This window comes from Carcharodon carcharias, chromosome 4 (genome assembly GCF_017639515.1).
Source record: "Carcharodon carcharias isolate sCarCar2 chromosome 4, sCarCar2.pri, whole genome shotgun sequence".
Classification (NCBI taxonomy): Eukaryota; Metazoa; Chordata; class Chondrichthyes; order Lamniformes; family Lamnidae; genus Carcharodon; species Carcharodon carcharias.
In genome coordinates, this window is record NC_054470.1 from 101,646,745 (window position 1) to 101,659,995 (window position 13,251).

Here is a 13,251-nt window from a genome sequence, read left to right on the forward strand (position 1 = left end):
TTTAATTTTTGTTTTATTGCTAGGCGTGCATTAACAAACTGCCTAAAGTTGTATTTTCTTGTTTTAGTGATGGTCCTTAAAACAATATGAACTTCATCAGAGAAGATGCTTCACAGGTGTCCATGTTGGCTGAAATCTCAGTTTTCTTTATCTTCTTAGAACTTAATCAAGAGATTGCTGCAACTCCGTGAAGAAGGTGCAGTTATTCTTTTGTACTAGGGATTAATTATACAGATCTACAAGCCTACGCATCGTTCAAGATCAAAGCAAGTGGATTTGAATGGAACAACAGACTAAACACTAAATGCTTTTAAGAAGAAAGCTGAAGTTAAATTAAAAGAAACAAGTAGGATTATTGGTTGAAGATTTAGTGACTAGGCTACTGAAAGCAATTTATTATTACATTTACAACTTTTTTGTCAACTATGGCATCATGCAGGTTGTGACCTCCGAGTTGATTTTGTAGTTTTTATTAACTTTTATAATTAGTATGCCTTTGTGCTTGTACATTCTATAGGTTTAGAAATTGCATTGTAAAGTTAACTGTTACCATTTTGTTATGGTTAAGTTACGTTTGTATTAACATTTTGTAGCCAAACCTGAAACTCTGTTAGATAAGGAAAAGAGTATGCCAGATTTGAAAGCAGCCATTAGTTCTGTGAAGGGAGGGATGTAGGCAGTGCCATTTCCAACTTGATGTACTCATATTTGTAACCAGTAAATTATAAGCTAATGATCTTTTACTACTTAGAGCCAGCTTGAGGGAAAAATCCCGGTAAAGTGAAATCCATCACAAATTAATTTCTTTTTAAATTTAGGATTTATACCAGTTCGTTTTCTTTCAAATTATAACTCTAAACAGATTAAATTATTGTTGAGGATAAATTTTTCTTTAGTAAGATAGAGTTAATTGTTTTGCAGACCTTCTGGGTGTATAGTAACAGTTGTTTGCATGTGTGGGGTTTATATAGGAAAAGCTCATATTTTGGATTATTTTGTAAAGTGATATACATTGAAGTTCGGTGACACCGTAAAGTATGATGGTGAACCTTGAAGGGTCTTGCCACTTCATCAGAACTCTGACATGTGTTGCTATCTGGAGAGCAATCTTTTAATGTGTTCTGTTAAACTAAGATATTATTGTATTAAAGCCAATAGAACAGTTTTGTGATAGGTTTCCAGACAGTAAGGTCCTGCACATAATACTTTTTTACTATGTACTCATATGTAGCACTAGGCAGACTTTTATTTCAAATGATTGTTATAGGGTGGTGATATTTCTTAAAACGTATTAAAGGCCATGATACAGTCTGAGGTGGTTTTCAATAGATGGAAATCAAAATGCAAGTCTGATTAGTAATTCCCTCCCTTCTTCTGACCCACCAGGCCAAACTTTCTCTAAGGTTGCCCCCTTCTGCAACCTTGATGTTTTACCTTTCCCTAGTTTCTCTCTTATCACTTCTTATTTCTCTCCAACTCCATCTTGTTCACGAGATCCACCTCAATGTTTGAATCCCTCCTATTAGGTTTCTGCCCCGGCCACAATGTCAAAATGGTTATTATGGAAGTGATGCATGACACCGAGTAACTGACAAAAGTAAACTATTCCTTCTTGACCTATCTGCCGCCTTTCAAATAGTTGACCACACCCTCTTCCTCTAAAGCTTCTCCACCATCATCAAGTTGAGTGGGACTACACTGTCCTGGATTCAGTCTTATCCAATTAGTCGTAGCTGGAGAATCACCTGCAATAGTTTCTCTTCACATTTCCAGACCGTTACCTTTCAAAACACAGGGTCACTTTCCCTATGATGGCAGCCATCTCTACTTCCTTGACCCCTCCAATGTCTGTAAGTTATCAGACTGCTCATAAGGCATCCAGTGCTCAATGAGCAGAAATTTTTTCAAATATTGGGAAAACCAAAGCCATTGCTTTCAGTCCCCTTCACAAACACTGTTTCCAAGACACTGACTTCATCAATCTCCTCTGCAATTTCTGAAGCTGAACCAGCCTGTACACAACCTTGGTGTCATATTTGACCCTGAGATGACCTTCTGACCACACATCATGCTATCACTTAGACCACTTACTTCCATCTCTGTAGCATTGCCTGATCCTTGCCCTGACTCAGCTCACCTGTTGTTGAAATGCTCATCTTACCTTTGTTACCTCTAGACTTAACTATTCTAATACACCTCTGACCTGCCTCCCACATCCTATGCTCAGTAAACTTGAGGCCATCCAAAACTCACTGGTCATGTCCTAACTTGCACAAAGCCCTTTTTCACCTGACCTACGTTGGCTTTCATTTAAGCACACCTCAATTATAAAATTTTCATCCTTGTTTTCAAATCTCACCATGGCTTCACCCCACCCTATCTTTGTAGCCTCCTGCGGTCTAGAAGCTTCCGAGATATCTGTGCTCCACCAATTATGACCTGTTCATCACTTTTAATCACTGCACCATTGACAGCTATGCCTTCAGCTGCCAAGGCCCTAAGTGCTGCCATTCCCCCTATAAAAGTCTCTGCCACTCTTGCTCTTTTCCGTTCTTTAATACACTCCTTAAAACTCTTTGGCCAGATTTTGGTCATCTTCCCTAATATCTTGTGGACTGATGTCAAATTTTGTTTGAGAATGCCCCTGTGAAGTGCTTTGGGATGGTTTACTATGTTAAAGGTGCAATATAAGTTCAAACTGTTTTGTTGCTTTTTGAATTTTCAGATTCTGTTAAGTACTGTCAGGTAGCTATTGTTAGTATAATTTGTACAACAGGATTCAGGGATGTTAGCTAAAATGTTGACCCCCATGGTAATTTGTTGAGCACAGCTGAGACATCTCTAGGATGGGTACTTTACAAAATGTGTGACTGATCAGTGTTCAGTCAACCAATGCCATTGTGTATGTCACGGAATCCTAGACTGGAGCCTAAAGCGCTTGTTGAGTCATGCTGAAGTGTGACTCCATGCTTGAGCAGCCATCTGAACCTCTCGTAAGTGTTCATTCTCCACATAGTAGCCAAAGCAGAGGACAGCCAGGTTATTTAAATGTGGGGCATCCCATCCGAGCTTAATTCTGTTTATTCCTGGCATTATATGCATGTACACATTCCAGCAGATGTCACCGGATAGATTTCAAGAACAGAACTCTGGAATCCCCCCACTCCTAACCCTCCCAGCTCAAGGGCACTGAAGCCAGTTTTAATTCTCCTGCTTTCTCCGCAGAGATCAGTGAACTCGGCTAAGAAAAGGGATCAGATTTGTTAGCTTGCTGCTATGGAAATCAGTAGCGGCCCATAGGACAGAGAGAAAAATTGCAGTGTACGTTGACCATAGGATTATGTTATCGTTCTCCTCGTTGTCCAGAGAGCAGAGGTCTGGGGGCAAGTACTCACCTTCAGCGCCTCACTCCATGAATGGCCTTTGGACATCAAGAATTACAAATTGCATTCTAGGGTAAATATCATCACCTCAAAGGGTGTTCTTAAACGCTATACTAAAAATTTTAATAAAAATTACTATTCTTTATGAAAAACAAGCACTGCAGTCAGGCACTTGTGGAGCAGTTTCACAAATCCTCTTTCACTGGCTTTTTTTCCAACCAGCAAGTGGCTGGAAGGTGAGCAATTTATTGAGTTATTCAGAAAATTCTTCAAATTCATGAAGCAGGATGTTAGCTACTCTTGGAGGTGCAGCCTGGAATAGCCCAATGGCTTTATTATTTGGGCTTAGAAGGACACCTGTGGAGAAGCAAAAGGCATCACTTATGTTATTGGGGAATATTAAACCTGAGTAAATTTGATCAAGACCTCTTGTATGAAGAAAGTATACAGGATCAATCCAGAGCATTCTATTATTCTTCATCATGTATTCTAGTGGAATGTATGAGCAAAGGTGCTAATAGTTACTTGCTGTTGAGCAATTTGTTGCTTTGTGTGTTTTAATATCATGGAGGATGCTTACAACTTGGGTTTATTTATTTTACTGTTGCAAGGTTTTGTTATTTGGGTTATTTGTTACTGCCATGAGATGTTTAAAGCAAATTCGGAGCGATTACGGCAGCATGAGAGACCGCTCAGCCCATTGCACCTCTTAGTGCTTGCTATGTAACTCTAATTCATTTTTCTGTACCCTTTTGTTTTCTGCCATTTTAAATCCTGATCCAATTCCCTTTTCAGTGATGTTGTCTGCCTCTGCGGTCACCTTTTTATAAAGCATTCATTTTTCATGAGTTTTATTTGTGATTCCACATGCAGCAAAAATAAACTTTTACTGTTAGTCATCTCAAAATCTCCCATAGCTTTGAAAATCTGTAGTGGCTTTCTTCATTGCCCGTGTTTGTGGGGGGGAGGGTGTGGGCCGGGAAGCCGCAGTTTTTCAATCATTGCTAAAATTCCTGATGTAATCTGTGAATTTTTCCCCACCATATCCTTTCTATAATGAGGTGCGCACAGCTTATTGCTGTATTACAACTGGTAACCTAATTAATGTCAATAACGCTTACAAGCTTTTACAGTAAATTCCCCATGAATCACTTAGAACCAAGAAGCTCATTTTCCTATTTAATGCTTTTATATCTACTAAGCATCTGTCCATCAGTACTCCTGAACCGCCCTGTGTAGTGTCATGCGGAAAATTTTCCTCTTTAATGCTTGCGTGTAAAGCATCAGCTGGGTGAAGTACATTTTTTTTAACAAGGGTGGGTAGGGTAGTGTCCCATAATGGACCCTATGTGATTTCCTTCCCCATTATAAATTGAAAATTAGATGGGCTGTACTGCAGGATTTCAATACACCCCACCTGAGTTTCTTCTCTCTGCTATGCCCAGGTAATGCTTCATGCCCAATTGCTGAAAAGAAACACATACTCTCTACTGCTTAGGGTGAATTCCTTTTTTTGCTCTTATGTCCCAAAATATGCAACCTAATTTTTCTATGTGGAACTACAGATGCTGCCCAATCTGCCATCTATCTCTTTCTGCAGAGTCTTGGCTTTCTTCTTGACAGTTTGCCTTGCCCCTAGTTTGATATTGTTGGCAAACTTCAACATCATTCTGTGCATATTTCCAGATAAGTTAGATGCATGCAGCTTTGGACTTTGGGTTAAAAGAGCGATAGTTCAAGCATAGTGGTGAAAGCTTTTTGATATAGCTAGATTACATAATGGAAGCATAGAGATGCTGCAAGGTGACTGGTTAATGTTACATTATTTTTTAACAGGTGTAAACACTGCTGTAAATGCTGTAGTATGTACTTGACATGTGAAAGACTTGGCTGCATAGCAAGTTATGTTTGATTGTGACAGCAGTATAATCTTTGGGATCAGTTGTATGATTTCAAAGATTTCTTATGTGTTTGTATTTGGTAAGAACACCATTCAGTCTTGTGATTGATATACTTTTCAAGGAATGTAGTGCGTTTGATTAATTCCAGTTAAGTGAATTTCTTTTACTTCATCAAGTTTACTGGTGTTTTTATTAACAAGCTGTTTTATCAGCTATATTTGTCAATTAATTTTCTAATGTAGTTCAGTATGATGGTAAAAATGTAGCAGTTGGTTATACAACATGCAATAAACATCTAATACTGTTTGTCTCAATATGCCAGGACTGATGGTAGGAATGATTTTCACTCTAGTCCAATTGTGTATTTTTCTAAAATTTCATATGCTAAAACACTAAGAACAATAACTATTAAGGTTGAGCCGTTATCCATAAATCCAAAAGCCAAACACATCCAAAAACCATACTTTTTTCAGCCTCATCGACCTTCAGAGTGGGAAGTCACTGGCTCGTGCTGACATGAACCTCGTTGGCTGCACCTGACCTTTAGTATGGAAAGTCTAGTTGTTTGTCTGCACTGTTTACCTTACGATTTTTGTGGTGAACATGTCAAAAAAGATCATCAGAAAACCTGATGACTAACACGAAAAGGAAGCATAATTTATTAACGATTGCCAAGAAAGTAGAGTTGTTGCAGAAACTTGAACATGGCATGTCTGAGACAACTGAGTGAGGAACATGGGGTGGGTATCACCACCATATATGATTTAAAGAAGCAGAAAGGCAAATTGTCGAAATTTTATTTCTTTTTGATTTGTTCGTGGGATGTGGGCGTCACTGGCTAGGCCAGCAATTCATTGCCCATCCCTAATTGTCTTTTTTTGAGTCAACCACATTGCTGTGGGTCTGGAGTCACATGTCAGCCAGACCAGGTAAGGACAGCAGATTTCCTTCCCTAAAAAACATTAGTGAACCAGGTGAGTTTTTACAACAATCGACAATGTTTCATGGTCATCATTAGACTTTTAATTCCAGATTTTTATTGAATTCAAATTCCACCATCTGTCGTGGTGGGATTCGAACCCGGGTCTCCAGAGCATTACCCTGGGTCTCTGGATTACCAGCCCAGCAACAATACCACTATCTGCCACTATGAAAAATAGGAATACTTTGGATAGGTCGAAAAATTATTACCATGATTGTGTTATGATGGAGTGGATATGTCAGGGCAGAAGTGAAAGGTTCATTGATCATGCAGCAAGCCAAGATCTATCACAAAGAACTGAGGCTTGAAGATGCATGTGAATATACACCAAGTTGGTTGCACAAGTTCAAGAAGAGTCATGGTGTCAAGTTTTTGAAAGTTTGTGGTGATAAAGCATCTCTAGACCATTATGCTGCTGAAACATTTATTGCTGAGTTTGCTATGCTAATTTCAGACAAAAACCTTTCACCTGAATAAATTTACAATGCTGGCGGTACACCCCTAGGAAAATACTAACAGGCTGAGGAGAATGCACCAACGAGTGTTAAGGATGGGTTGACTGTCCTTGGTTGTGCTAATGAGGCTGTCACACAAACGCACATGTAAATTGGCTGTAGTCAGGAAGAACAAATGTCCCAGGTGCTTTAAGGGTATTCGGACATTACCTGTTCACTACTATACTAATAAGAAAGCCTGGGTAACCAGGGGCGTGTTTTCTGATAAGTGCAAAGCAGTTGTGAAACCAAAAGCATATGTGCATTGTCAGGTAGCTGGACTTGATGAAAGGTGTCAAACCACGTGGTTCCTGGACAATTGCTCAGTACACCCTCTGCTGAACTGTTGGTGAACAACAATGTTTTCATTGTTTGCTTTCTCCTCAACGTAACGTCATCAATTCAGCTGATGGACCCAGGCATTTTTCGGTCCATGAAATGTAAATATAGATGACTCCATCTTGAATAGTATGTTTGGTGCTGCGAACAGAGGCCTGGGGGTGGAAGACTTCCAAAGGAGTTTACAGCTAAGGGCACCTGGCGCCTTCTTAATAAAGACACCTTGACCTATGGCTGGCACAACCTTTGGTCCGCAACAATGTTCATTGAAGATGATAATATTGACAAAGACTTTGAAGGTTTTTGTGTGAACAAGGAAAAAAAAAACCTGGTAAACCAACTCATTGAATATGCAAAAGTATATCGATGGAATGTGTAAATACGCTGAAGGCTGAGGAAGTGTTCAACTCTGATAACAATGTTCCCGTCGTGCATTCTTTGACTGACGGGGAGATTGCAGAAATGGTGTAACGTCAGGATCAACTTGATAAAAACAGTAATAATGAGGATGATATAGTGAATACGGTAGAGAAAATACCCATAGACAATATTAAAATGGGTGCCGGGTTGATAGATGCACTCAAACAATGCACATTTATAAGTGAGCAAGAAATAATGTAAATCTGTAAAATAAAAGATAAACTTATGAAATAAAAAAACGTTGATGAGGCTGGAAGAACCCTCTCCTTCAAGCAGAATCCCAGATGGCACCAAGGCTGGGAACTTATTACAGGTACCCTGGATTTATGATTTATCATAGGGGATGAGCACTGCAGGACAGGAGAAAGTTGACTGGAAAAATAGACACCGGCCATTGTAGCTTTGCCAATCAAAGTTAAAGCAGAAGAGGTTGTAGGGCGCTAAATATTTGTTATAAAAGTTCAAAGGCTCCCAAGTCTGTCAGGAAGCATTCATCTGATAATGAAAATAAAACAGAAACCGTGCTGCGTACAATACAAAGTGATTTCTCTGAAACAGTTTATGTATTTTGCAATAGACAAGCTTTCAGTTAAGATCTTCCCCAGTTCAGACTAAAGCTATTATGTAGTATCAGAAAACTGAAATTATCCGGTATGCGATCGCCTCTGAGGATTTCGGACAACAAATATTCAACCTGTGGTATTCCTCTCTGGTTGTTGGTACTGAGAGGAAACGGGTAAGATACCCAAATAGCAACAAAGTACGAATATTCCTCTATTTGGTATTGTAGCAGATGCATCAACAATATGAGTTACATTTTATTTAGATTTCAATGGGTAAAATATTTAGCTCGGCGGGCGCGTAGATGCCCGCCCCGACTGAGCGTAAAATGACGTGATGAGGTTGGGTGTGCATCCCGCTATCATCGCACATTCGCGTGACATTTTGATCAGTGAGTGTGCGCCTGAGTTGCCAGCACGCCCGCTGACTGTTAAAAGGCCTACTAAGACCATTAAAAAGTTAATTGAAAGAAATTTTTTGCTGACCGTCCAATCTTACCTTTGGCGGGCAAGCCAAAAGGCCAACTGGCATTTGCACTTTTTTGGGAACCTCATCCACAGACGGGATGAGGTTTCCAAAATCAAATAAAAATGTTATTTTTTTCATTAATAACGTCCCTGCTCATATGACAGAGTCGCATAAGGGGACATGTTTCATAACATTTATAAAATTTTAATTTTTTTTAAAAATCAGTTCACCTCCCTGAGGCAGCTGTCTGCCTCAGGGAGGTTATAAAGTGTGCACTCGCATGTATGCGCAAAGGTCGCACTCGCCCCGCTTGCTCCCCTCCCCCCATCCACACAGGCAGCGTTTTATAAATGTTATGAAACATGTCCCCTCATGCGACTCTGTCATATGAGCAGGGACATGTTATTAATGAAAAAAATAACATTTTTATTTGATTTTGGAAACCTCATCCCGCCCGTGGTTGAGTTTCCCAAGAAAGTGCAAATGCCACTTTGCCTTTTGGCCTGCCCGCCAACGGTAAGGTTGGACGAGCAGCAAAAAATTTCTTTAAATTAACTTTTTAAGGTCATGGATTCAGGCCCCACTCCAGATGCTTGAGCACATAATTTAGATTAAATTTTCAGTCAATACTGAGCGAAGGCAGTACTGTTGGTACTGATTTTTAGACAATTGAAACAAAGGTATCGACAAGAGGCATGCACAGCCAGGCAGTATGTGTAAAGATACCTGAATAAGAGAGCTTCTTTGCCTTTGAAAACAAAACTTCAAATCATTGTTGACTTGACCATAAAGAAAAAGCCCTCACCTTTGTAAAGAATACTATTTGGCAAACAGATGAGAAATCAAGTTTGCAATCGTGGGAGATGAATTGTTGCTCCTGAGGTGACAAATCTATACTGTGACTCGAAGATTGTGATCAGGTGTTTATCACTGACTTAAAATGGCCAGAGGCAATAATATATAAATGTCTCTAGTGATGTGTTATGTGCAAGGGCCTATTCTTTAGGCATCAATATCAAATGTTGAAATGGATGCCTGGATCACTTTAGCAGCATGGTTTCAAATTTAAGGCAGCCATTGGTGAAAAAGCTGAAGGTAATTAGCAATTGCCTGCCTGATGGATGTTTATCCATCTGTCAATTAGAACATAAGTCCAAGAAACATTTATAATATTAAATTTGGATTTTTATTTTTAGCAGCTGCTGCTGCGTGCAACGCACAGCTGCTGACCTTTAATTGGTCAGCAGCTCACTGGGAGGGCAGGTTTGCGTCCCCAGGCTCCTTGATCCTTGGGAAGGCCTGCTGTCCATTTAATGCAGTGGGCCTTTCCCAAAGTGGGCAACGGAGGTGGGGGGAGGGAGGAAGGGTAGTGGGAGGAGAGGGGTGGCTCTCACTAGCCCACCAGTGAACATATGAAACCCCTGGCACCTGCATTAAATACTGCCCATAGAGAGTTAATTAGCCACTCTGAAATGTGAGAGTTCAGATTCAATCATTCATCAAAGTTGAGGTCAGTAATTTTGTTTCACAGATGTTTATTATCGTAATGAATGTGCCTCTAGTTTGGTTCATAGTTAAATTCTGGTACCACTACCTCAAAAGATTGATCCCATAATAAAATGGATAATTGGGATTACAACATGCACTGCCCAGTACCTGGCCAAGAAACAAATTATAGCTACATATACATGAAGGATCAGCTCATCATGAACTTATGAAGAGCCAACTTTGTTTGCTATTTCACCCTAATAATTAAAAATATCTGTTGAATCTTCAGAAACTGCAATGATTTTGTTATTAAAGCTCTGGAGCAGAAGAGTTGCAAAGTAAGTGCACACATTGCAAAATACCAGACCAGAAGCGTGAATATTCAGCTGTAAATTACTCTTTAAAGATATAAAATAAAATGGAAAACATCCCTGTTACATATCTTAATTTGTATCATTGTTTTCCATTTTCTATCAGGGAATAGCATGCTAATGACTTCAGTGTTCTGGATAAATTAATTCAACAGCATTTTGTGTATCTAAGTACTGTTGCTAAACCTGTTGCTTAAATACTAAAGTAAAAATAAAGATGTTAATCCCATTCTGAAGAATAGAAATGATAGAAGCAAAAGCGAAGCAGCAAACTTGTACAGCCTGAATCACTGCTATGGCAACGCTAAGTTTTGAAGAATGGATTTTCAGGTCTTAGCCATTTAAGTAAATCATTGATTTTTGCATGTTATTCCTATTTAGAAATCGAAACCCAAAATTAAACTATAGCATGGTGAAAATCTATTAACAGCATTATCCACAGTAGTGAGGCACATTGAGAAGTCTCAATAAAATGAAATCATTGGGAATTGGACAAATTGGTTGGAGTTGTACCGAACACTAAGGATGATGGTTGTGGTTTTGGAGACCAAACATCTCAGCTTCAGGACACTGGAGTTCCTCAACACCATGTCCTAGGTCCAAGTACATTCAGCTGCTTCATGACTTTCCCTTCATCAAAAGGCCAGAAGTTGGGTTGTTCACTGATGCTCAATGTTTAATACCATTTACAACTCCTCAGATACTAAAGCAGTCTATGCCCATGTGTAGCAATACTTCGGCAATGTTCAAGCTTGGGCTGATAATTGGTAAGTAGCATTCGTGACACACAAGTGCTAGGTAAACATCGCCAACAGAAAGTCTAACTACCTCTTGATATTCAATGGCACTACCATTGCTAATTTGCCCTACCATCAGTATCTAGGGGTCATCATTGACCATCTAAATAAGTATAGTGGCTATAGGAGCAAGTCAGAGTCTCTGACTTTTGCGGTGAGTAACATCCCGATTCCTCAAAGCCTTTCAAGCATCTTCAAGGCCTAAGTTTGGACTATACCAGAATACCTTCCAGTTGCCTACATGAGTCAGTCGACTTCCAACAACATTCAAGAAGCGACCATCCAGGACAAAGCAGCGCACTTGACTGGCACCTCATCCATGCAGGCACACAATAGTTGCAGTGTGTACCATCTACAAAACACACTACAGAAACTCACCAAGTCTACAACACCACCTTCCAAACTCATCACCCCTACCCCCTCTCACTCCCTCACGGAACAATTGTATTATCCAGTTCGGAAGCCAATGTTACCAGAAATCTACCAGTGAACCGAGATCTTGTAATAATTGTAACATTTACATCTGACTGCATCCATGAAACCAGCTAATCCAAATCGGCCAAAACATTAAAAAATCTATGCTTCAAGGACAATCAAAAGATACTTAAAAAAAGATAACCACATATTATTTTATTGGTGTCTAACTCCCCTTGTTTCTGATAGCTATGTGTGTGATGTCATTTTTTTTTATTATTTTCCCTCTGCTTTAGTGGCTAATAACCTTGTTTGACTGACTCCTTATTTCTCACAGCTTATACAGTTAGTTTGAATTCTGAAAAGGCATACCCTTGTGAAAAAGAAACTTAAACCTTTGCTGTGACCAACTGAGGAAGTTGAATAAAGGGAGCCAGTCAACCTTCTCACCTGGTCATAACAATGTCAGTGTTGCTCACATCCCATGATTTTTTTTTAAATGCTAATCTGTTTTGAGGGGCATAATTTTCACTGCTTGTGTATCTTTGTCAAAGGATCCATATTTTAAATATTTTGGGCAATCTCTGTTTTTATCTGCATAGAATATACAGCACATAAACAGGCCAGTCAGCCCAATCAGCCCATGTTGGTGCTTATGGTCCACTTGAGCCCCCTTCCCATCCTTCCTCAGCTAACTGTATTAGCATAATCCCTTTCTCCCTCATATGCTTATTTAGTTCCTGAAATGCATCTAAACTCTTTGCCTCAACTACTCACAGTGGTAGCGAGTCCAACATCCTCACCACTCTCAGGGTAAGGATGTTTCTTCTGAATTCCCTGTTTGATTTCTTGGTGGCGATCAGACTAATGGCCTCTAGTTTTCTTCTTTCCCACAAGCGGAAACAATCTCTATATCTGACAAAACCTTTCATGATTTTAAAGACATCTATTAGGTCTACCCTCAGGTTTCTCGTTTCAGGAGAAAAGAAACCCAGCCTGTTTTTCCTGTCTTGATCAGTATAACATGATACAGTGATTTTAAAACTAGAATATTGCAGTGTGTGAAACAAATATTTCCCTTGGGTGTTCCTACTTGTATGTACACAAGACAATCACAGAATAAGAGTGGAAAACATACAGTATGATTACAATCTGAGAGCAAAGTAATGAAAAGAAAGACCAACATATCTTCGTACCTTAAAATATTTCATTAAAGTTGTATACAGTTCAATTTTCTAACAACTGCCTGTATACCGTTTAGTTTTATATAAGCTGCAAGCGTGTGCAGTTCCATTCTATCCAATCAGAACAACCACTGGAGATCTTGATAAAGCAACAGAATTTATTTTCCATCAGTGAAAACTGACAGTATGCAGCCTGTGAGACTAGGGCCTTTTATTGAAATCTGCCAACCTGAAAAAAAGGAAATATATATTTTTAAATGCTCCCCACAGTGTACTCTGTGGTGTGAAGGCAAGAAGCATTGGCCTGGATTTTGCTATGATAATCATAATGAGCGCTGTCATTGCAGAGTCAATTTGACAGCGCCTTCCAACATCTGCATACACATATTTGAAAACACATGTACTGAAGTTTCTGTCAGAGATATCCCCATTCTCCAAACAATGCACTG

At 39.4% G+C, this 13,251-nt stretch overlaps 1 protein-coding gene across 4 annotated transcripts in view; it reads left to right on the plus strand.

Annotated features, from left to right (window-relative positions):
* Positions 1 to 5,587, plus strand: part of LOC121277420 (SWI/SNF-related matrix-associated actin-dependent regulator of chromatin subfamily E member 1-related-like) — a 49,223-nt gene extending 43,636 nt beyond the window's left edge. For 3 of the 4 annotated variants that reach the window (XM_041186857.1, XM_041186860.1, XM_041186858.1), the window contains one exon: positions 68 to 5,587. In XM_041186857.1, the coding sequence (XP_041042791.1) occupies positions 68 to 80 (13 nt within the window). In that variant the 3' untranslated portion in view covers positions 81 to 5,587. The remainder of the gene's footprint in view (positions 1 to 67) is intronic. The other variant, XM_041186859.1, reaches the window with a different exon arrangement.
* The last annotated feature ends 7,664 nt before the right edge of the window (positions 5,588 to 13,251 follow it).